The sequence below is a fragment of the Carex rostrata genome, chromosome 11 (assembly GCF_964058835.1).
Source record: "Carex rostrata chromosome 11, lpCarRost1.2, whole genome shotgun sequence".
NCBI lineage: Eukaryota > Viridiplantae > Streptophyta > Magnoliopsida > Poales > Cyperaceae > Carex > Carex rostrata.
Window position 1 is genome coordinate 3,613,950 of NC_135928.1, and position 22,991 is coordinate 3,636,940.

A 22,991-nucleotide genomic window follows, 5' to 3' on the forward strand; every position below is an offset into this window, starting at 1 on the left:
TATAACTATATACTGAGTGGGTGTTCAATAATTCTCCTTAAAAATTTTAAAATTTTTTTTAGACTTTTTAGAACTTTAATTCGTCCAAACAACCTCTTCTAAGCGATGATTACCTTTTGCAAATTTCTACCTTAAGCTCTCTTGTTCCATTTCTTAAAACACATTCTTTTTAATTAAACTTTCTCAACATCATTTTACCTCCTTAATATTTTTTCTTAATCTGATTTGACTGAACGAAGTGTTCGTTAATCCCGCTTAAATTTAAGATCGCATTTCCTACGCTGGTCGAAAGGATCGCATGCATCGGAGCATTGTGCGTGAAAACAAAGTTCCCAAAAGCCGGTCAGAACTCGGAATGATCTAATGGCTGGACATGTCCAGTACGGTATGAATTGGAGTCGATCTGACAATAAAACCCTTTGGTGTTTTGCCTTCGCTCCTCTTTTGCGGTGGAGTTCGCAGACAACAGCGCAAAATATTTTTTTTGGAGAGACCAAGCACCGCTGCTGTCTCTCTCTGGCTTCTCTTCTCCCTCCCTCCATTTTCAAGTCAAAATCGCGTCGCGTGATCGATCCTTAGATCTAGGCGTTTCTCGGGTGGCTCGGAGGATGTACTCTAGGTGGAATCTAGCTAGGAAACTGGAAAGATTCTACGAGCATGGCCGCTGTGCGCAGAGGTTCTACTCTCAGGCTCTTGTCGGGATCAATCAATTGGAAACTCGACCTAAGGTGCATGCCTTTGAAATTTACTTGTTTTTGTTCACAAGATTCTTATAATATGTTATATGGATCGTCAATCAACTTGCGGCAGTACTTCATCTGCATTACTGATACTTGTTTTGGATTTTTGTATAGAAAGTTTGTATCAAACTATGGTTAAGCTGAATTAATAGTTTGCCGAGTACATAACTGATCTCTGATTAAAAAGTCAACTTAGCTGACTGTAGTTGTCTAGGTTTATGGTCAAATGGATGTGCTTGGATTGTTTTATCATTTTATTTAGTTACTCAAGTTTGGAAAAGAGGATGATTGTGTTGAATTCAAATGGTAATTACATCATATCATTAAATGGAAAATATGCTCAAAAGAAGCTCAGGTCAAATTAGTAGCTAATATATATATTTTTTTTATAAAAGTGGAAATTATCCACCGATTTCATTCATACAAATGAAACCATACAGAGTAGCTAATACTAATTACCTAGAAGAATCTGTCAATGAAGTCAAACTTTGCCTCCGTGAGCTGTACCAGTCCACATTCATAAACAAATCAACTAGGTAGCATTTCTGATTAATTTTCTTAAGATTCCTTCAGTATATGGTTATAGAGCAGAAATTTGTTAATTAATTGCACTTAATTGAGCTATCAGTTTTTTTATTCTATTTATCCACTAATTGCACTTAATTTGTGACAATGTCCACTGATTATGTCAGACATCTTTTGCTCATGTGAGTTGAATTGAAATTATAATTTTATGTTTAATATGTTTATGTGCTCTTTCATTTCTCTTTTATGCTTAGGTACATTATAACCGCCATATTTTGTGTGGATTGCATGACGTCAGTTATCAGGTTCGCCCACACAGGAGCTTCAGATCAGTGGTACATATTACTCTTAATTTACGTGTATTGTAGATATCTTTTCTCCATGAAATTTAGTGTTATACTTTAAATGACTGTCACAGGAGGATCCCTTCTCTCTAGTGGCTGATGAGTTATCTCTCATTGCAAAGAACCTTCGTGAACAGGTTGCTGAAGAAATTCACAAAAAGGTATGTTCGTCATACTGGAGTGTTAGCTGCTTAAATTTTGGTTTGTACTGGTTGGGTACTGTTGGATCCAGTTTTGTTTACATTGATTTTTCCACCTTGAATTGTTTACTTGAGGCTGCCCGGGCTTCTCTATATTATAAACAGTAACTTTTGATTCCAATTACACATAATTAAAAAAAAGTTAATCAGGCATTACAATACTGGTATATTGTGCTTATGACATTCAAACATTACACTTTCAGGCCCCCAAGCTAGCATCTGCCGCAAAATATTTTTTTGAGCGAGCTGAAGGAAAAAAATTCCGACCCACAGTAAGATTTTTTGGGACAGTTATTTTTCTATTTCTCACTGATGTTGTATTGAATTGCTATTTGGTTCATGTGTTTGTAATCTCAGTTTGTTGAAGAAGAATATTATTTTTGTTGTGATATATTGCATCTTAGAAAAACAACCTTACCTTATAACACACTTAATCAAAACTCATGCAGTGCATAAGTCAATTAGCTTATTTCTTACCCATAAACAATTCCCTTTAATAGTAATTGTTCGATAAAAATTTAGGTTTTGTTGCTCATGGCTTCAGCATTAAATATGCCGATATCTCAATCCACTGCTGAAGGAGTATTTAACACCCTATCAGAAGGGCTGCGAGCACGGCAGCAGAGTGTCGCCAAAATTACTGAAATGATCCATGTCAGTTTTGTCACGAGTAATTTTCAATTTTTCATTTTACCATGCAAAAACACTCCTTGATTTTCAGTATTTGCGAGCCACAGAGAAACCACCGACCTTAAGAGTAATTTCAATTTTTCATTTTACCATGCAAAAACACTCCTTGATTTTCAGTATTTGCGAGCCACAGAGAAACCACCGACCTTAAGAAATTATCAAACGGAATTATTCTGTTCAAGTACAGGATTGCTTTATATTGAATTTTGTATATGGGAATAATGGTAGTTCTTTATTGCTTTATACCAAGTTTATTCAATTCCTGATGTTAGATCTAGGGTTTTCATGCAAATAGTACAAATTGATCGTCCTTTTTTGCAAAAGATAGAAGAAAAAAGAAAAATAAAGAAAAAATTTATTTACTCCAAAGCATTTTTTGTGTCTCTGTTTCAGGTGGCAAGCCTACTTCACGATGATGTACTGGATGACGCTGATAAAAGACGTGGTGTTGAATCCTTGAACTTTTTCATGGGGAATAAGGTATTCACCTCCTATTTTTTCCATCGGTAGCATTAAAATAAAAATAAAAGAAAATTCCACCCATTAATTTCGCAAATTTAGATTTTATACCAGGACCGCTGAATTATGCAGCGGCCGAAACGGTTTGACCGCTGAATTATTCAGTTCTTGAAATCTGAGTTATGAGAGAGCTGGTATTTGTTAAAATGATAAAACAGATTTCAACCGCTGAATAATTCAGCGGTCCTGGTATAAATCAAAATTTGATTGTATGGGTGGAATTCTCTCTCTTTTTTTTATAGATAAAAAAATTGGTATTTACCTTGCTATTTCTACATTTTAGTCTTTTAAAAGCATCACAATATTTTTTTCCTATTATTATGCAGCTTGCAGTTCTGGCAGGTGATTTCCTCCTATCAAAGGCTTGTGTTGCGCTCGCTGATCTGAAAAATACTGAGGTACTCAATTATTTGTATACTTCAATATCTGAGAGATGCTGGTCCAAAACTCGGTTTCAGCTAAGGCTGACACGGGGGTAGAAAGGGAGTACCTAAAGGAGATAGAGCATCACTTCAATTGATATACTTTGAGAGATCAGAAATATGAACAAGTTTCTTCCTCAGATATTGTGTTCTTTTTTTACCATGACGTCTAGATTTATTGTCTTATGTCTTTTAACTATACTTAATTATAGGTTGTAGGGCTACTAGCGAAAGTAGTAGAAAACCTAGTCACTGGCGAAACTATGCAAATGGCAACAACTTCTGAGCAGCGCCGTAGGTAAACTATTGCTGAATCACTTCTCTCTCCTTCCCCTCTTTAAAGAGAAGAAAAAATAAATTCTGAAGTTGAATTTTATTACTTATTATTAATTAAAACAATCTCAAAGTCTCTAGGGTCTAATATCAAAATGGTTCCTGTGTTTGGTAGTATAGTATGGAATACTACATGGAGAAGACGTACTGCAAGACAGCTTCATTGATTTCAAACAGTTGCAAATCAGTTGCAATTCTTGCCGGTCAAACTGCTGAAGTATCTATGCTTGCTTATGAATATGGCCGTAATTTGGTTAGTGTGTCCACTTCTTCTCAATGCAAATATTTGTTGATATGCTTCGGCCCAACCCGAATAATTTGGTTAAGGCCTTATTAGATGAACTTCCCTTTGATGCACCCCATATGGCATATTATATGAATCAAAGAAGTACATGCTTTACTGCCTAAGGATGAAGAGGGCTTATTAAGTCAGCAATATGAAGTGAATGATTGATTTTGTTAAAATAGGGATATAAAGAAAGCATTGCTTCTAAGATGTACTCCATACATATATGTGTGTGTGTGCGCGCATAGTGTTGTCTATCTAATTGGGTTGAAGGCATAACAGGGACTGGCATACCAGTTAACTGACGATATACTAGACTTCACCGGCAACAAGGATGTGCTTGGAAAGGGTGTCTTGTCTGACATACGACATGTAAGCTCACTATTTTAGCTTAAGCATTATTAAGTTTTTAATATTAAAAAGAAAAATAACACTGTTACTCACTTTATAATCAGGGTTGCAAACCTTGCCAATTTTCACCTGTACCATACCAGAGTGAGACATGGTACAATTAAAGGATAACAATGAAGATGAAAAAATAGCAGCACAAAATTTGAACTAGGACCTGTATGCCTTACCATAGAATTAAAATTATACAGAAGCCTCATATTTAATTCCTTGTTGGGTAGAATGGGAGGCTATATCTTGGTATTTATGGAAGCCTGGGCAAATCAGTGAAAGGAAAAAAGAAGCTAAAATGCAAGACAGAAATAGAAAATAGAATAAAAGCTCTCTTAGCGGTGCTGACAAATGCAAAAAGCAGGTAGCATGTACCATTATGTACTGCTGCCTGACCTGACAGTTGGATACCATTATATTGCTATATCAAACTAAAGAACTCCTATAATATTAAGAAACTAACTAAAGAAATTTTGGTAAAGGGAATTGTAACTGCTCCTATACTATATGCAATGGAAGAATTCCCTCAACTTGTTGAAGTTGTTGATCGAGGCTTTGATGATCCTGCTGATGTTGACTTGGTGAGCATTATCACAATTCTCATTTCATCCCAAATTATTGCATATGCACAGCATACAATTTTTTTCCAAAAAATAAGTACTCAAGGATCAGATGATTTGGCTGTGAAAGTTATGTATGTTCTTTCAAACAATAAGACATGCATTTTTTTAAGGTCAGTGGGCGAAATGACCACTAGCAATTTTCATTAAAAATGTTAACTCAAATGATATTAATAGGCAAACCACAGGTATACTGTTTTTGTATAAATTAATACAAGCACTTGTTTAAAATATTTTTTGTAGATATTTTTATTGATGGATATCCTGTATTAGATCCAGCATGCTATGCTAACTCAAAAGATATACTATCACAGTGTATCTTATTTTACATTTTGATTTCTGTGTACCTCATATACCATGTAAATAACAAATGCCTGCCTTCATGTTTGAATCCGTGCCCCCTGGCTTGGTGTTCCTACATATGCTGATCTTATCAGGCTTGTATGTTGCATATGAATTTTGTTCAAGTAACATATCAAACATTGAATAGGCGTTATCTGGCCCTGGTTTGGTGTTCCCACATTTGTTGATCTTATCGAGCTTGTAATGGTTCGTATGAATTTTGTTCAAGTAACATATCAAACATTGAATAGGCCTTAGAATACTTGGGGAAGAGCAGAGGGATAGAGAAAGCTCGACAGCTGGCAGAGGAGCATGCCTATCGTGCCAAGGAAGCCATCGAGGCTCTCCCTGACAGTGATGACGAGGATGTCTTGCGGTCTCGGTCAGCACTCATTGACCTAACTGATCGAGCTATTAGGAGAAAAAAATAACCCCGAAAATGGAGAAATATTACTTTATTTATTATGATTTAGAAATTTCTTTCTTTTTTGGAATTGTGCAAGTTACACGGAAATTGAAAAATCTAGTTTTGTTAGCAACATCAAGTCTAGCTGAAGTTACTAGCTTCTCTTACCAGTCTGTTTTTATTCAAATTGAGATCAAAGATTGTGGCCTTTCTTTCCTGGGGCTGTATGCAATAAAAACTATGAATTGTGAGATATAGGCCTTTATATTTATTTATTTATTTAATTTCGTATGGTTAATTTTGTTTCAAAGTTCTTGGTCCATGAACTCAAATCCTTTACCACGTGTTTGTTCATTTGTTTTGTCAGCTGTTTTGTCAGCGTTGATTCGCTGGGTATTCGCATTTAGCATGTATTTTATACTGAAAAATATAGGATCCAGATCTCCCTGTTTGTTTGATAGGCTTTGTCACATTTTATTTTGGATAGTTAATCCTATGTTTCTGACGGGAGGATTTTAATGCAACTCAAAGGTGCACAGGCATCCTCATAAAATATCTCATGGTTTTAACATTTTTAATTGTATATATTAAATTTTTTTGAATTTTTTCTTTTAAGTTTTTATATACTTTTGTCATCTTCATAAAATGTCATATATGTGCTTGTAGTCTAGTGATTAGAATTCTACATTAATTATGGATGCGAAGACGGTTCAGATTTTACTTACCACATTATTTATTTATTTATTTTATATATTTTATGTTTCTCTCATCTAAATTTTCTAGTTCTGCCTCTCATTTATGATAATTAGGAAGAAAGCTTCATCTTCTGGTTTTAGATTATCATGGTGAAAATTTTGTACTAGTTATATGTTACACGACACAGGACAATTCGCACCTTTTTTTTTTACACAGCTTTCACAAAGAACAAGCTAAGAAAAGAAAGAGTACAGCAAAACAAGCACACAAAATTGTTTTACCATCCAACTCTTATACACACAGCAAGCAAAAGTTCAGTTGCAGCTCCTACCTCTCTTTGCAATCAGCAGAGTATTTTTCTTTTGTTGCATTCCAGTCCTTGAAATTAACAAAATCCTCACTCTTACCCTCAATCGTGTCATCTGGCTTCATGAACCTTTCTTTAGCCCATGCAATGGCTTCATCCAGAGCCGCGCTTACCTCCAATCCGAAGTTTTGTTCTTCCGTTTTCACATTGTCAGTTATCTCTAACACAACCTTCTTCTCGACCTTTTTGACCTTGTAAGGCACCGGCAATGAAATAACCGATGGAGGCGAGTTGTCCTCTGGAGAAGCCGGTTTCTTGAAGCTCATTCGAAAGCTCGGGTCCAGGCTGAGAGTCTCAGGTGGTGTGAAGCAGCAGAAGCTACTGGCAGTGCACCGGCTTTTATTTGTGGTATTAGGATGATTAAAATTGGTAGCAACTCTCCCTGGAATGTGTGACATGGAAGAGGGGCATGCCGGGCCCGCATATCGGAGAGCGTTGTGACTGTCTCCTTCCGAGATGGTTGAAGGAGGTGAGGAGTCATAGCGCTTTGATGGAATTGTGATTGGTCTGTTTTATGAGATAACAGCATATTAGTAATTAATCACAGTGATAGTGCATGGATCTAAACATGTACATCAATATATTTATAAGAAATAGTAAGAAAATAGACAAATTTGTACAAACGTACAAATAACTTGATAAGAATATTTTCACACATCCACAGTTCCACACACCAAGGACTTGATGTAATTAATTATGAAACACTATGCATGTACCAAGCCAATTTTATTATTGGTTTCCTTTTATTATACAAGTGTAAAGTCGCTTTTGTATGTTGGTAGTTGGGACTATCTGTTTAGAAAATAATATGGGGAACTTTTTAGAATCCCTTACCCTACCATGTTATTGCATGTTTTAAAGTATGTTATTTCCGGCTTTTATCATGGAGTACTAATTACTAAAAACCAATTTTATGAAGTTCAATAAAAGCAATTTCTCATATGCTCAAGTAGCACTACCAAAAGAGCTTATTCATCATAATAACCCGCTTTTGAAATCTGACTGGAGAATTTTTTTTAAATATTTGAAGTTGGAACGCTGAAGCCCATTTTAATCTAAAAAAACTTGGTAATCCATCCATCAAAATATATAAAACATTAATTGGAAATACTGTTGGGGCTTTCATAACAACAACAGCAGCAGCACTAGTAGTAGTAATAATTATTATTATCATCATCATTATCATCGTTCTCCTATCAAAATTTCTTCTTCCAATTTGTTGTTATGTTCTGAAATAAATACAAAACAATACAGTATTTTAGACATGTAACTGGCGTGCTTCACAAGAGGTGAAAAGGATGTGAGAGGAGGGAATTGAGTGGAGGGGACATTAATTAGGAAATGATGTTTTCATTCCATTGATTTATTGACTAATAACCTTTTGTTTTAAGTGGGAAAAAAAACTTTTTGTTATCCTTTTTAAATGAAAAACTTGAACTAAATCACATGATAACTTAATAAAATTTTAATACTTCCCACAAACAGAAACATATGTACTGTTTCAAAAGCTTGAACCTTACCTTTTTAAAGCTAGAATGGTTTCACACTCTCACTTGTGTTACTTTTATTTTCATTGATAAAAAAAAGGTCATCTTGAGGATCCTTGACATATCCTTAGTTGTGTTTTATATGTTGGTTGTCTCATCTCATGATTCAGTGGAGAACCTTCATCCAAAAAGGTACAGTCATGCAACTTGGCAAGAACATTTTTCTAAATAAGCCCTCCAATCCCCATCAAATTACATGAGATGCATAACCCTTCGCCTACCTCTAGATAACAAACAGCAAATGACTAAATTTGAATAGTAAAATTTGCATAAAAAGTAATCATTGTAATGTTTCCTTTCCTGTTTGGTCATTTAAGTTTGTAGAACATAGCAATATTATATGATGATTAAGTAAAACTAACCTTAGTTTAGAAGCAAAAGAAGCAAGTGCTGGATCGCCTTCATCACCATATCCAGCATTTGCGGCCAAGAATCCATCCTCGCAGCAGCTGACAGCTGTTGACTCGGATTCGGACTTGGAAATGGATCTCGACCTTGACCTCCTCAAACCCGCATTGCTATCCACACTAACCGACCCAAATATGTCGTCATAGAACCCCTCCTCACTGATCAGTGCCTGAAATTTATTATTACCACTCCAAGTCATTGAATGTTGACCGGATATCGGCCTATAAACAACACCGTCTTCAGAGAACATATCATCAACCTCACTTTTCATGACCCGAAACCCGTTACACGCATAATTTGTTGTTGGAGCATATAAATTTGACTTGGTGTTGTACAATGAATCATGTTCTCTTTCCATGACCCGAAAATCATTATGATCATCACGGACTGTAGATAGGTCGTCCCGCTTGTGAACAACTGGTATGGAAGAACACTCTCTTTTCATGACCTCGGATCTGCCATGCGGTGAACAGGTTGCTGACACGGGATCCAAGTTGTGCGAGACCTTGCCATAAGGCAGGTTTTCCTCTTTCTTCTTGACTTGAAATCCGTCGTTATCACCATAACGGGATGACGTTGCACTTGCAAGGTCAAGCTTATAAAAATCTGTCTTGTTAGCTGTTTCAACCTCTCTTTTAGTGACACGAAACCCGTTACGACCACAGCGGATTGTTGATACAAATTCCGGTTTACAAGTAGTAACTGTGTTGTAAGGTGAATTGTCCTCTCGTGTCATGATCCGGAACCCGCTATTAGCATGCTGAGCAGAAGGGGAGAAGTGGCGAAGAAGGACAGAGCGTGGTGGCCCACCAAACACGTCGCGAAAGTCGTGTGGCGCAAGGTAGTCAGCAACCTGGTGAGGCTGGATTGCGGGCTGCCTCCTGCGCCAGGACTCGTCCATTTCTTAGATATTGATCACTGGAAGATTAAATCCTTGATTATATATAATTTTCTAGTTCTGGCGCTCTCTCCAGCTTCTTTTGTGTGTGTGAGAGTGTGTGGGTGGGTGGGTTTGTGTGCACTGGTATGAGGGTTTGGGAATGTCTTCAAGTTTCGGTCAAGACTCAAAGACAATGGAAAACTTATATACTGTCTATTGGGTAATAAGAAGAAAAACAGGGTTCTCTTGCATATTTGTCATATCAACCTTCCAAATTTCCATATTAATCAATCATATACAAAAATTTGTATTTATATTTTTGCTGTATACGAAAACAGGGGCGGAGCTAAAATTTATAGAGTGGTAAAAAAATTAGGAGACAATTTTATAATTATTTTGAATATTAAGTATAATATTATAATTTTTATGAGAATAACATGGAACTAGAAGTATAATCTGAAAGAAAATTTTAAATGAGGCATTATATTTTTTTTTTGAATTTTTAAGTATTTTTATATAGTATTTTTTTTAGAAGAGCATAAAGTTAGAAATATGTTTTTGAAATTTTTTTTAGCGGAGAGGACCGACAAGTGCCTCATTCTGTCATTGTTTAAATATAATACGTATGTACGTAACGGTAGATCTATGCATAGCTATCTTCATTTTAAATTAGTTAATCATATGTACATATATTGAAATTTAATTGAATTTTCATTTTTTTTTAGTTTTTATACATATCAATACTCTTTATAAATTATCATATGTGCACTTGTAGTCTAGTCTCTAGTAGTTAGAATTTCGATTTTATTTTTAGAAAAAAATAAGAGTCATGTTTTATTTGATTTAAAAAAAAAAATCCAATCTATGAGATTTAAGTTCAAATAAATTTGTGAAATATATATTAGTTTCGAGTAAATTTGCCTCCGTTACCGTATAGAAACATCATCATCATATTAATGTCACACAAGCATATTCAAAAGTTCAATTATAAATTTATAATTTAAACTGTTGCTAAATGATCGATGATTGGCAAATTCGCAAGTAATCATATTCTATATATATGCATGTTCATATGGTCTAATGTGCTCTCTATAGCAAACATATACTGTATTTCCCAACATTATTGATCTAATTAAGGTGTTAAATGTAGTCTAAACATAAAACGATAGTTGACATATAACTTCTTATCCCGATAAGCGTATTAGGGTTGAAATATTTTAAATTTTTTTATTTAAAAAAAATTAAACTTAAATGTCAAAATAAAATTATTAAATATGATCTATACTATTTTATTTATGCACATGTAAGAGATTATGATATTTTAATTTCTGAACATTAAACATTCTAATTTAATTATTGACTCATATAGAAAATAAAATAAAATTGATAGTCTTGTATTAACATGTAGATTACACCATCTAATGATTTTATTTTGATATAAACAAATTTAAAATTTTATTATTAAAAATTAATAAGTAGACACATGTACAAAATATAGACACATTTGAACCCTTTCATCTAAAATAAATGTTTGCAGTTAGGAATTAGACCCATGTCTTACTTCCAAAAATGAAAATGTAGAATTTAGTTTACAAGTACATATTCATCATATAGAGACTATATTGAACGGATTGGATCGATCATTATAATTTTTAAATCAAAAATTTGAATTCATACCGCGGCCCAATATACGCTACCCTTCGTTATAGGAAATAAATCAGCTGAAATTCCGAGATCGGGTACTGTTCACCCTGAAATTCCTGCAATCCGAAATCCAGCCATCAATTTTTTTTTTAGTACGCATCTCAAAACAGCTGGTTTTTCTTGCACGTCTTTCGGAACAGTTTGACGGCTGGATTCGAATTGCAGGGATTTCAGAGTGAACAGTACTGACCTCGAATTTCAGCAGATTCGGATCCTTCGTTATAACCATTGTAATAATCAAGCAACCTGGATGTGTTGTTATGTTTCAAAAAGATGGATTTCTTCTAATCAAATGTCTTTGTCCCTTGATTCTGAAGGGAGCTTAATTATAAAACACTAGTAAACAAGAAGTACACACAACTTGGCATCATGATTTGAAAATAGAAAATTATATTTTTGAGAAAGAAACATGTGAGTGACATGATGGCAGCTAGGGTTGCCATCCTCTTTTTGGACATGGCATGATGTTGGTTGGAATTTACGCCACAATTTTTTATTTATAAAAAATAATTAAAAAAATAATATAGAAAATAGATAGATGGCAATGATATTTTGATATCATATAAATAATCAAATCATTAATTTGATTCTTTTAAGAAATTCTAAAATAACCAAATCAATGATCTCATTTCTTTGACATGATTTATATCACCTAAAGTAACTCAATTTTGAGTTTAGATCCAGACCGTCCGATCTGCTTTGGCACAAATATTAAAGGGACACGCCTTCCGCTTCGGACCGGATTAGTCCAGATTCTAATCAGACAATCAGGATCAAACTTAAAATTTGAAATACTTGAGAGGTCCACCAGACCACCTATACAATTGAAATTTTCAAGTAATTCATCTATTTTTTACGGAAACTTTTATGATATATATATCCCTCTTTTTCTAATCAATAAACAAAATATTTTTCATCATAATTATTAACAAAATATTCTTATGAGCTCAACTTTCCTTTCCCTTCCCCCCTGCCTTTGACTCCTCTCGGTTTACATTATTTTAATGAATTTTTATAACAAAAAATTCTAAATTTACGCAGTATATTTTCTAGTGTTATATATTTTCGTTTGAAATTCTGGTATAATTCACAAATCAATTAGATATCTTGCACAATTTTTTTTTTTTCAGCGTGTATGTACTCCCAGTTAGCTAGCCATAACATCTCTCATGCGTAATAACGCATACACATACCTCAGTACTAGGATTTTTTATTAACAGGATGCTAATAGTTTGCAAGGGTACAAGTAATTTTTGTAATTCAAGTTTCAATTGTGGACTCAGATTAAATTGATGTTGATATCGGTTCAACTATATGATTTTTTTTTTTTTAAATCTTGACAGCGACTGTCAAGTTGGAATTACATAAAGTAATAGAAAATATAGTACATCCTATTACAATCATGGGCAGATCCAAGAAGGGTCAGAGGTAGGCAAATGTCTATTTTTGGATTTGATTTTTTTTTAGACTTAATAGTATTTTATACTTGTGCCTACCACTGGATTTAACTCACGGTTCAGTAGAAGAAAATTACACAGAAAAGAAAGTCAACCTAAACTGATTCGCGTAAAAAAAAAAGAAAAAGAAAAAAGATGTAGTATGATTCGCTACTCCACTTAGAAGAATCGTTGATTTGTTAGGAGAAAAAAAAAGTCTGCTACTAAGGATATAAATATGTATTGTGTCATGATTAGTCACGTCGTAACTTGGATCACATGTCGTGTCGTGATCAAATTTGAAATGATAGTCATAGCATGTGAACGGTCACAACAAATTAATCACGCTGTGACCACACGTGATGTGTCCAAACATGACCAATCACGTTTAACTATTTTTTCATAATTTAGGTTAGTTTATTTAAGATTCACTATTCGATCAAGATCTAACGGTCCTAATTACATGTGACCATGTGTCGTGACCAAATCTTTTGTGTGATGTGCCTTGTCGTGTCAAATTTTTGAAAGATGGTCACGACACGTAACTGGCACACGTGCCGTGACGGAACCATATCGTGCCGTGTCTTTTTTTAGATTCTATCAAGTACTCTGCTCTGATTTGTCAGAAGAAAAAAAATTACACTATTATCAATATTTTATACCTACACCTGATCAAAATTCTGAATTTGTGTCTGATTACAGGAGACTGTTGATGATATTTTGTGATTTATGGGAAAAATACGTACAAGAGTTTATACAAACTTACGCCATTTTTTATGGTTTCTAGTTTTTTTTTTAAAATATCTACTCTATATATAATATATTTAAAAAAAAACACACACGCACTGTTGCCAGAGTTTTGAAAAACTGAGACATTTTCTTTTTTTTTTTTGGTTGAAAGCCCGTAGGCAATTGCATTGATCTAACGATTTACAAGATAGCTATTACATAGATTTTCTTTGTTTAAATAAAACCTATACATTGAGCTACTTGTAAAATCATCTAATTTGCTATGTTTTGAAATAACAAATATGTGAAGCCAGAGAATGTGAATTAGTCTATTCGCGCCCAATTAGCAAGTAGGTGGGCCTTTCGATTTTCTTCTCTGGGAATATAGACACAGCAGTAATTTTTTTGAGTTGCATGATTGGCGGACCATGCCGCATCGCATCCTTCCTTGGACGAAACGTCTTCTTCTTTCCAAAATCGACCCTGTCCAGAGGAATGCACAACCGAGAGGCACTGAATCAAATCGACCGGGACAGTCACCACTCAAAGAGCACCACTCAAAGAGGAGGAAGAAGAGGGCACTGAATCAAACCGAACCGGGACAGTCACCACTGAGCTGAGAAGGCACTGAATCAAACCGGACCGGGAACTAAATCAACCGGACCAGGACAGTCACCCCTCATAGAGAAGATAGAAGAAGGAAAAGAAGAAGGAAGAGAAGAGAAAGGAGACAACTCTTTCCATTCTCGTCATCGGGGTCAACCATAAAAGTGCATACCTTATTCATATATATATAGTAGTAGTAGAGTGAGATGAATTCACAATACCCTCAGCCGAATCCAAAAAATCGAGACAAATGAGCGAGACGACGAGAGACGAACTCTTAAACTGAGTCATCCGCTCAATGAGACGAAGCAAGATTAACTAATTGTGTACTCGATAAAAAAATAATGTTTTGACTTATATTTTTCAATATCCTAACTTATAATTCATGATCCTATAACTTATAATTAATATTATCAATCATAATTCAAGAAATTTATTTTTATTTTAACACTAAATTTTGACCCGAATTACAAATCAAACATCTAGAGAGAGACAAAAAAATTTCCAGGGAGGGGTAACTTCGATCGGTACCAATAAATCACCATTAAAACTCGAAATCCAGGGGGGCGGCTGCCCCTTGTGCTATAGTAGATCCGCCCCTGATGATGAGTGTTTCTATTGAGATTCTAAAATTATGTAGTTTGTCAGTGTTTTCTTATTTGAATTTAGACCTCTATTATGTTTTTAATAGGGTTCTTCTATTGTTTGAATATTTTGATGAGGAGGGTTCAAATGCCTCCATTTTTTGTGCCTCCATCATGCCTCCATTTTTTAAAACTTTAATAACTCAAGATTTAAAACTTAAAAGTCAAAATATAACCGTTGGATATGATCTACATCATTTTATTTATGTGCTCATAAAAAATTATCACATTTTAATTTTGTTTTTATGTGAATCAATAAGTTCAAAAATCAACGTCTAGAAATCATCCAAATTAGTGCATTTTTTACAAGCTCTTGATGACAATCAAAATAAAATTGAAATGTCATAATTTTTTACATGTGCATAGATAAAATGATGTAGATCATATCCGACGGTTTTATTTTGATTTTTAAGTTTTAAATTTTGAATTATTAAAGTTTTACAAAATTGAGGCATGGTAGAGGCACAAAAAATGGAGGCATTTGAACCCTCCTCTATTTTGATTGAGGCATTTTCAAGTTAGGCATATAAAATGTGCTTTTATTGAACGTGCAGAACAAAAAACAAAAACAATGCGTTATAAATTTTAGCTGTGCTTTTTTTTACTAATAGTTGATATCTATGATTGGAAACTATCCCATCTACCACCTCTCAATAAAAAAAAAATAATGCAAGTAATATTTTTGTGAAAGTTAATAATTTTGTGTACCTTTTATTTGAAAATTATATGACAATCATTTCATGTCACGCAAGTTTCACAATTAAAATGTAAATTATAAACCGATTCACACACTATCATACTTTTTGTTAAAACCGATCTATTTCACAAGTAATGCATTTACATATCAATTTTTTAAAATTTTAAATTAATTTAATATAAAGTGAAGTGATCAAAATATGATGAAAAATAAACACATTAAAATTAAATTATAAACCATCTTTTTTTTTACCGCTTGACTTTACACTAAATAATTAGTTTCAAATTTTATAAATTTGATATGTAAACACATCACTTGTGAAGTAGTTCTATTTTAATAATTTAAATTATTTGAAGCCAATCCGATATGAGCTTAAGAACACCCTAATTCTACTCACTAAATGATGTACAAATTGATGCTTAAATTAATCTAACTGTAAACATGTAAACATGATTCAGTGAGGAAAGGAGAAGGGACAGAAAGTGGGGTACACAAGATAAAAAGATCTTAGAAGAATGATATTTTATTTGATGATTCAATTAAAAAGGGTATTTTATAAAAAAATCAATTATTATACTTATACACGTCGATGTATACCTCAGTAATTCCCACTTTTGGCTGTCAGAATCATTTCTCAGGATAAAATATTGGGTTTGAGATATCTTTTTAAATCCTTGACATGCTTTTCCCAAACAAACTTAACTTTTCCCTTTTTCCTTTTCTTTCTCTTTCTATTCCGTAGTCCGTACAAACAAGTAGCATTTGGGAATTTGGTTCAAGTTTCATACAGTTGTGCTTTTCACATTTTTGCTTTAATTTTTTCTTCTTCTTAAATTACACGGTACCTTTTTTTACAAAATAAAAAGAAAAATAAATCAAAATGTTATTCTTTCGAACCCTTAATAAATTTTGTCTTCTTTAATTCCAACTTTTTCCTTGGCAAAGATAAATAATATATCAATAAAATTTCAAACCATTCTTTTTAGTGATAGTATAACACACATACTTAAAAAAGAAATGCTTTTCTCATCATTTTTCTACAAAGTGAAAACAAGCTGTAGATTGAGCGTGTCATATTGATATTTATAGTTGATTTTAATGAAAGATAAATCAATTCTGGTGAAATAAACCTCTTATGGCTTGTTCGGTAACTTCAATTCTCATGAGTTTTAATAGGAAAAATGGCTCTATGAGGCTCTGTTCGGCCGCGTTACTGTTCCCGTCAACTGAAAATTTTTTTCCCACGGAAACAGTACTTTTCAGTTCAATTCCTGTGCCCATACCCATTCCTAATTGGAGGCCGAACAGAGCCTGAGTTCTTTTGCCCTGCATTCGTTCGTAGCATGGTTTTATTCCTCGTTTCAATTCCCTAGAAAGTTTTATTACCCAACCAGCTTCAGTTTTTGCAGGAAAAATAACATTGAGTTAGGGCCTGTTCAGCAACAAAAATTTTTATGAAAATGGGTATTTTTACAAATAGAAATGGGAATTTCAATTTGTGAATACCAAGTCATTTAATCCATGGGAAATTCTTGAATATAGGTATTCGGCAAATGCATAGGAAATTTGGTAGGATGTTGTTTTTATTTTTATTTTATTTTATAGAAGATGTAATACTAAAATTAAACTTTATTAAAAATGTATTGAAATTAGTCACTAATTATGATCAGTATAATTGGACATTATGTTGCTAGTTATATCTATTAAAATTAGCTTAATTTATTAAAATTAAGTGTTGCTAGTTTAATTAATTTCTTATATTATTATTATGTTTTTTTTTAATTAATTTTACTCTTGTGCTTGTTTATATTGTGTTTGTTTAATTATGCTTGTTTAGTAAAATATATACATCACATATAGATATCACATATCACATATCACATAGTTATAACAATTATTGCAAGTAAAATATTAAACTAAATATTAGAGAAGTAAAAGTAAAGAACTTTGTGAACTCCAGCTTTTGAGAAAAAAAACAGAAGTTGGAGGTGGTTTTTATTTTCCCTCAAACAACAACATAACGAATAGGAAACAAGCCCTTGAGATTTTGAAAATAGATATTTTAACCATGTTTCCGAACACTACATTGATAATGTTACCTATATAATCATTTTTTCTAAGAATTCTCAAGAAAAATGTTGTTACCGAACAGGCCCTTACAACTCCGTTTTTTTTTCTCTATCAAATATCAAGTTTCTAAATGTGAAGCTTCAATTACTTTCGAGGCTATTCAAACCTGACAACTCAAAATATTCTTGCTTCTAATGCTCCAAAGACCAAATATGTAGGACAAAAAGGCTTTAAAAATTAACAATTGTAATGCTCCAATTATAAATTTATAATTACAATGACTGAAATCATAATCGTGAAACAAAACAAAATTTAATATCAAATATGAGTGTTTTGTTTTCCAATAATTATGTAATGCACCATCAGTTAATTTTGTTTTGTTTTCAATTAAATTCCTAATAGTTTTTTAATAATTAATATCAAACTGAGTGGTATAAACAAGACAAAAAAGTTTGTAGGTGTTCAAATATGCCTACGGGCATGAATCATGTAAATATAAAATTAATCAAGTAATAATAATTCATCAAAATAAGAATTAATGTAAAAATTGAAACACGTGTCTAAAAATAAGTTTAAATAGAATTTTAATAATATAATAATTGTTAAAATACAAAACTAAACATTATTAAAAAGAACATAATTTTAAAATACAAGAAATTTAATTTGTACAAAAAACAAGATTAGTTTTTAAGTTTCTATTTCGACAACTAATATAATTTTGCCATATAAGTTCAGTAACTTTTTGTGGAATATGATATATGTATAATTGTACTAATCTGAATCAGTGATTAGTATTAACGTATAAGTTCAGTAACTTTTAGCATTATATCTCTACAAGAAAAATGAATTGTAAAAAGAAAAGAAAAAAATATCAATCCTAACAAAATTTCTATGCATTTGTCGAATACCTATATTCTAAAATTTTCCATATGTTAAATGACTTTGGTATTCACAAATTGAAATTTTCAATCCCATTTTCAAAAATTCCTATTCCCATAAAAATTACAATTGCCGAACATGCCCTTAAGGTCTTTAGAGGAATCAGTTATCAAATCAGTATTCGCTGCAGTACTACAAAAAAATGAATAGTCTCAATGGAATCATAAATATCTCGGATATATATATACAGTGTTTTAAAATGCGGTTTTGTTCATGCATGCGGAAGGCCACTGCATACCGCATATGCGGTATGCGGATGCATATGCGGATTTTCATGCGGATTTATATATGCGGATTTTAAAATAAAAAGTCACGTATATATATATATAGAGAGAGAGAGAGAGTGTGTGTGTGTGACTAATGTGCATTCGTATGCATACGGTCCAAATTTAAAATTTTAAAATCCAAAACGTCGATCCGAACCGTTCATCTTGTTCTCCATATTAATATGTTCTTGGAGACCAAATTTTACATTTTTCTGAATTTTTTTACTATTTATTAAGCCACTTTGAAAATTGCTGATCCAACGGTGGCTGCTGATCCGCATGGGAGGACTGCATGGCCGCATATTCGGACCGCATGGCCGCATTTTTAATCCGCATATGCATTTTTTTTTCCGCATGGCCGCATATTCGGACCGCATATGCGGCCGCATGCTCAAAACCGCATGGGATGACTACATGGCCGTTCTGAGCGCGGCCCATGCGGCCGCATTTTAAAACACTGTATATATATATATATATTATAAAAGGTGGAGAGGTCTAGCCTACAAGTTTTCTTCAAACCCTTTTTTATACTATAAAAAATTTATTCACTTTGTGAGTTTCGAATCCATGACTTTATATAACAGCCATGTGATTTAGACACTAGATTAAAATATCAAAAATTCACTTTAAAGTTCATACAAAATTATGGGTATTTAATTTGGGCATGGTACATTGGTTGATAACTTGATAAGAGTACGAGATACCTTACCTGATCCGAATTCTCAGTTATTGGTGAGAGGCATAGGTGACATGCATCTATGCACATATCATTGGTTGGCGAGTCCCCAACTTGAGATTCTTTTTCTGATTCTGCTACTAATCTGTCATCTATCATTCTGAAATTCTAACTGTGATTATATATATGTGTTCGGTTTTTAAAGAAATTACGGGATAAAGATATCGCGTCATGAAGTTCAAGTTGGAACTTTGAATTATGTTTTATTCGAAACAAGTGGTCAAAAAGGAAAATGGGAGGACAATTTGTTTTGAAATTTTAAGGCATAATATCTATGTCTCTCTCGTAGGGCTGTAAACGAGCTGGTTTGGGCCGAGTTGGGCCTTGGCTCAGCTCGTTAATTCTGACTTGAGCTAGACCTAGGTCTCTCGAGTCAAAAGCCTTGGTTCAGCTTGTGACAAGCCAGTTCGAGCTAGCTCGCGAGCTGACGAACTGGCTCACTGGGCTTTATTGGGCTGCTATTATACAAATTCAAAAATATAAAATAAGAAAATTCATTCATACATGCAACAGCTAAGCCCACTAAATATTATAAATACATGCAACAGCCAAGTCAATTCATGCAACAACCCACTAAATATTATAAATTCATGCAACAACCAAGCCAATTCATACAACATATAAATCAACACAAAAATCAGCTAATGGGCCGAGCTGGCTCGGTCTGAGCTGACCTCTGACTCAGCTTGTTTATTTTGGCCCGAACTTGAGCCGAGCTGGCTCGTTAACAGCTCAGTCCACTATCGAACGAGCTGTTAGTGAGCGAGCTAGAAGCGAGCCACGAGCTTTTTTGACAGCCCTGATCTCTCTCGTGACTTTAACTTACACAGTTTCTTATTTAATTCTAAAGATTTAAATTTATCTTATCTACCTTTTAATTCTTGTAACTCTTTTTTATTAATCCCTCATATAATTAATCTCATGTAATTCTAATGAAATTATTAAAAAGATTTTAGTTTATCTCTAATTAAGAATTACAAAGTTAAAATTACGCACTTGATGTTTATAGTGCAATTTTTACTAAAAGTGTTCTGAAATTTGATATAGGATTCAGTGCTCCATGCAGAAATTTTCATTACTATTTATGTTTTCTTTTTAAAGTAGTATTTTGACTTTGTAATCATTAATTAGAGATAAACTAAGGTATGCTAGTGTTTAATTAGAGTTACACATGAGACTAATTACATGATGAGCAAATAAGAAATTGCTGCAAGAGTTAAGAGGTAAATAAGAAATTGCTGCAAGAGTTAAGAGGTAAATAAGAAAGATTTGCAAAAATTGAGAGTCAAATAAGATAAATTTAAATTTTTAGGGATAAGTAAGAAACTAAACAAGTCGCGAAGGGTCCATAAAAATTATCTCAAATTTTAATGATAGTTTTGTTAGCTTCAAATATACTATGGAGAATTATATAAATAGCAAATGTTTGATGAGTGTATGTTTGGTTTTACCCATGTTTTCATTAGCTTTATAGTGTTAATATTGGATTATAGTTGAGAATTAATCCTTGTTTTAGTAACAACGATAATGTTTTTTTATAACCAGAGGTTTATATTTAAAATATGAATAAATAATTTCTTGCGGATTGAATAACTTGAAAAATTAGGTTCTAAATGTGAACTTTTTTCTTGGCTCTGAGCTAAGATTCAAATATATTTCAGCAAAGTTTAGAATCAGAAAGAGCTCAATGCAATTTATTTAACCTATATAACACAAACTCTAAAACCTATCAAATCGACTTCAAACGGTGAATCCAAACCGTTCAAACCGATCTACTTCATTAGTTGTGCGTTTACATGCAAAATTTATAACTTTTTAAAAAAATTTAGTATTAAATTAAGCAGTCAAATGTGTGAGTTTTTAAGTTCATTTTTCAATATTTTTACCGTTTGATTTGATACTAAAATAACTCGAAAATATAAAAAAAAATTGTATGTAAACGCATCACTCATAATGTAAAACGGTTTAAAAGGTTTGAATTAGTTATTCGAAGTCAATTTAATAGATTTTAAAATTAATGTTATATAGACTGAAATGACACTAATGTTATACTAGCCAAACTCTTTATTAAATATAACGGTCGAACCATAAGTTGAGAGGCTTGTCAGACATTTGTCACGGCATGACATGACATGACATATGTACCGGTCATATACAGTGACTCGTTGTACACCGAATCTAAACTGTCATTTTGGAATTGGACAAGACATTTTGGGCTCTATTCTAAGCAATAAATATTGCTATAAACACCATTAAGGCCATTTATATCAGCAAAGAAAGCCCAAATATGGCCAGGAAGACTAATTGTTTGTGTACAGTTTACTCAATGATCATGAATAATAGTCTCATTTGACAGCGAGTGACAGTTAGCAAATTCATATAAAAAAAAATAGATATATTATCCTTGACGTAGATAGATCATGCATTAATTTGGTGCAATTTTTAAATAGATTGATCATCCGATGAAACAATTGAATGTTAGTGATCAGTTTTGCAAGAATTTGACTAGTGAGAAAAAAAATTATAATTGCACATATTTTGATATCCATTCTATGTTATATATAAACATATTTGTTATAGGCAAGCAAAAAGGAATTATTCTGTATGTGAATTTTAAAATCTTCCAAACAAATATTTTAAGATTTTTTTTTTTTGAAAGAAAGACTGAATAGCTCAGTTGTATTACCATTTTTTTTTTTTATTACAAAGACCTTATTTTTTAAATACCTGCTAGTTTATTTTTTGCCTTTTATGCTTCAGCAACTCCACCACACTTGCATGAACTTTTATGTTAATTTTGTAACAACATCCGAATTACACCGTATCTTTATTCAAATCTAATATTATTTAATTTTGTATTTGTATCCGTTTAATATTATTATATGGGGAGTGCTATACTGAGTGCAATTATTCGGATTTTGAGAGCTAACAGAATATTTTTCGACAAATACCGATTTTGCCCTTGACCACTCTCTTTCTCACTCATTCTTCTTCTGTGAGAATAAAACGCACATCCAAAAAATATTTCTCTTGTGGTACTAAATCCCCAAAAATCATTCCCTTCCGCTATTCTAGAACTTTGTTCTTTCTCCTCCAAACTTCTTTTAATTTGAAATCGTTCTTCAGGTGTACCAAAAATGGAAGTTAATTAATCAGTCCGTAGATTCAAAACAGTGTCTTGTTTCTTCAACAAAACAGCCTACTATAAGATGACCGAGTGATTCTTACAAAAAGTAAATTCTTTCTTTCAAGGATTTAAATGTATCACTTTAACTAAAGTAAAGAAAAAAATAATATAGTTTTGTTTTTTAAAATTTGAATAGTATATCATTTTAAATTGTTCTTACCACATTATTCTTATTATCTTTACGTGGATAACGACGATGGTGTTAGAGGCTAATAAAACAACTGCACTAAATTTTGGAGGGCTCTTCCTCATG

General features: G+C 32.9%; 2 protein-coding genes across 3 annotated transcripts; one reads left to right on the plus strand and one right to left on the minus strand.

The window, feature by feature from the left end:
- The first annotated feature begins 331 nt into the window (after positions 1 to 331).
- On the plus strand, positions 332 to 6,079 carry GPS1 (geranyl diphosphate synthase 1). Of its 2 annotated transcripts, none has more exons than XM_078310436.1 (12): positions 332 to 728; positions 1,520 to 1,600; positions 1,684 to 1,770; positions 2,013 to 2,081; positions 2,332 to 2,463; positions 2,893 to 2,979; positions 3,345 to 3,416; positions 3,653 to 3,738; positions 3,894 to 4,026; positions 4,342 to 4,431; positions 4,941 to 5,039; positions 5,672 to 6,079. In XM_078310436.1, the coding sequence occupies exons 1-12, from the start codon at positions 609 to 611 to the stop codon at positions 5,849 to 5,851; spliced, it is 1,236 nt and encodes a 411-aa protein (XP_078166562.1). In that variant the 5' UTR covers positions 332 to 608; the 3' UTR covers positions 5,852 to 6,079. The 2 variants fall into 2 exon arrangements, with proteins under 2 accessions (XP_078166562.1, XP_078166563.1); XM_078310437.1 differs by lacking the exon at positions 5,672 to 6,079 and adding an exon at positions 5,267 to 5,407 and having other exon boundaries at positions 451 to 728; positions 4,941 to 5,152.
- Positions 6,080 to 6,640: 561 nt separating this feature from the next.
- Positions 6,641 to 9,886, minus strand: LOC144561471 (uncharacterized). Its single transcript, XM_078310435.1, has 2 exons — positions 8,799 to 9,886; positions 6,641 to 7,396 (listed from the first exon to the last, which is right to left on the minus strand). Exons 1-2 carry the CDS (start codon positions 9,743 to 9,745, stop codon positions 6,850 to 6,852), a joined length of 1,494 nt encoding a protein of 497 aa, XP_078166561.1. The 5' UTR covers positions 9,746 to 9,886; the 3' UTR covers positions 6,641 to 6,849.
- Between the last annotated feature and the right edge of the window lie 13,105 nt (positions 9,887 to 22,991).

Coding starts and splice junctions, on each gene's coding strand:
- GPS1 (XM_078310436.1), top strand. CDS start 609: ATGTACTCTAGGTGGAATCTAGCTAGGAAACTGGAAAGATTCTACGAG. Junction 2,082..2,331: donor GAAAAAAATTCCGACCCACA/GTAAGATTTTTT, acceptor ATAAAAATTTAG/GTTTTGTTGCTCATGGCTTC. Junction 3,417..3,652: donor CTGATCTGAAAAATACTGAG/GTACTCAATTAT, acceptor ACTTAATTATAG/GTTGTAGGGCTACTAGCGAA.
- LOC144561471 (XM_078310435.1), bottom strand. CDS start 9,745: ATGGACGAGTCCTGGCGCAGGAGGCAGCCCGCAATCCAGCCTCACCAG. Junction 7,397..8,798: donor TCTTTTGCTTCTAAACTAAG/GTTAGTTTTACT, acceptor CTCATAAAACAG/ACCAATCACAATTCCATCAA.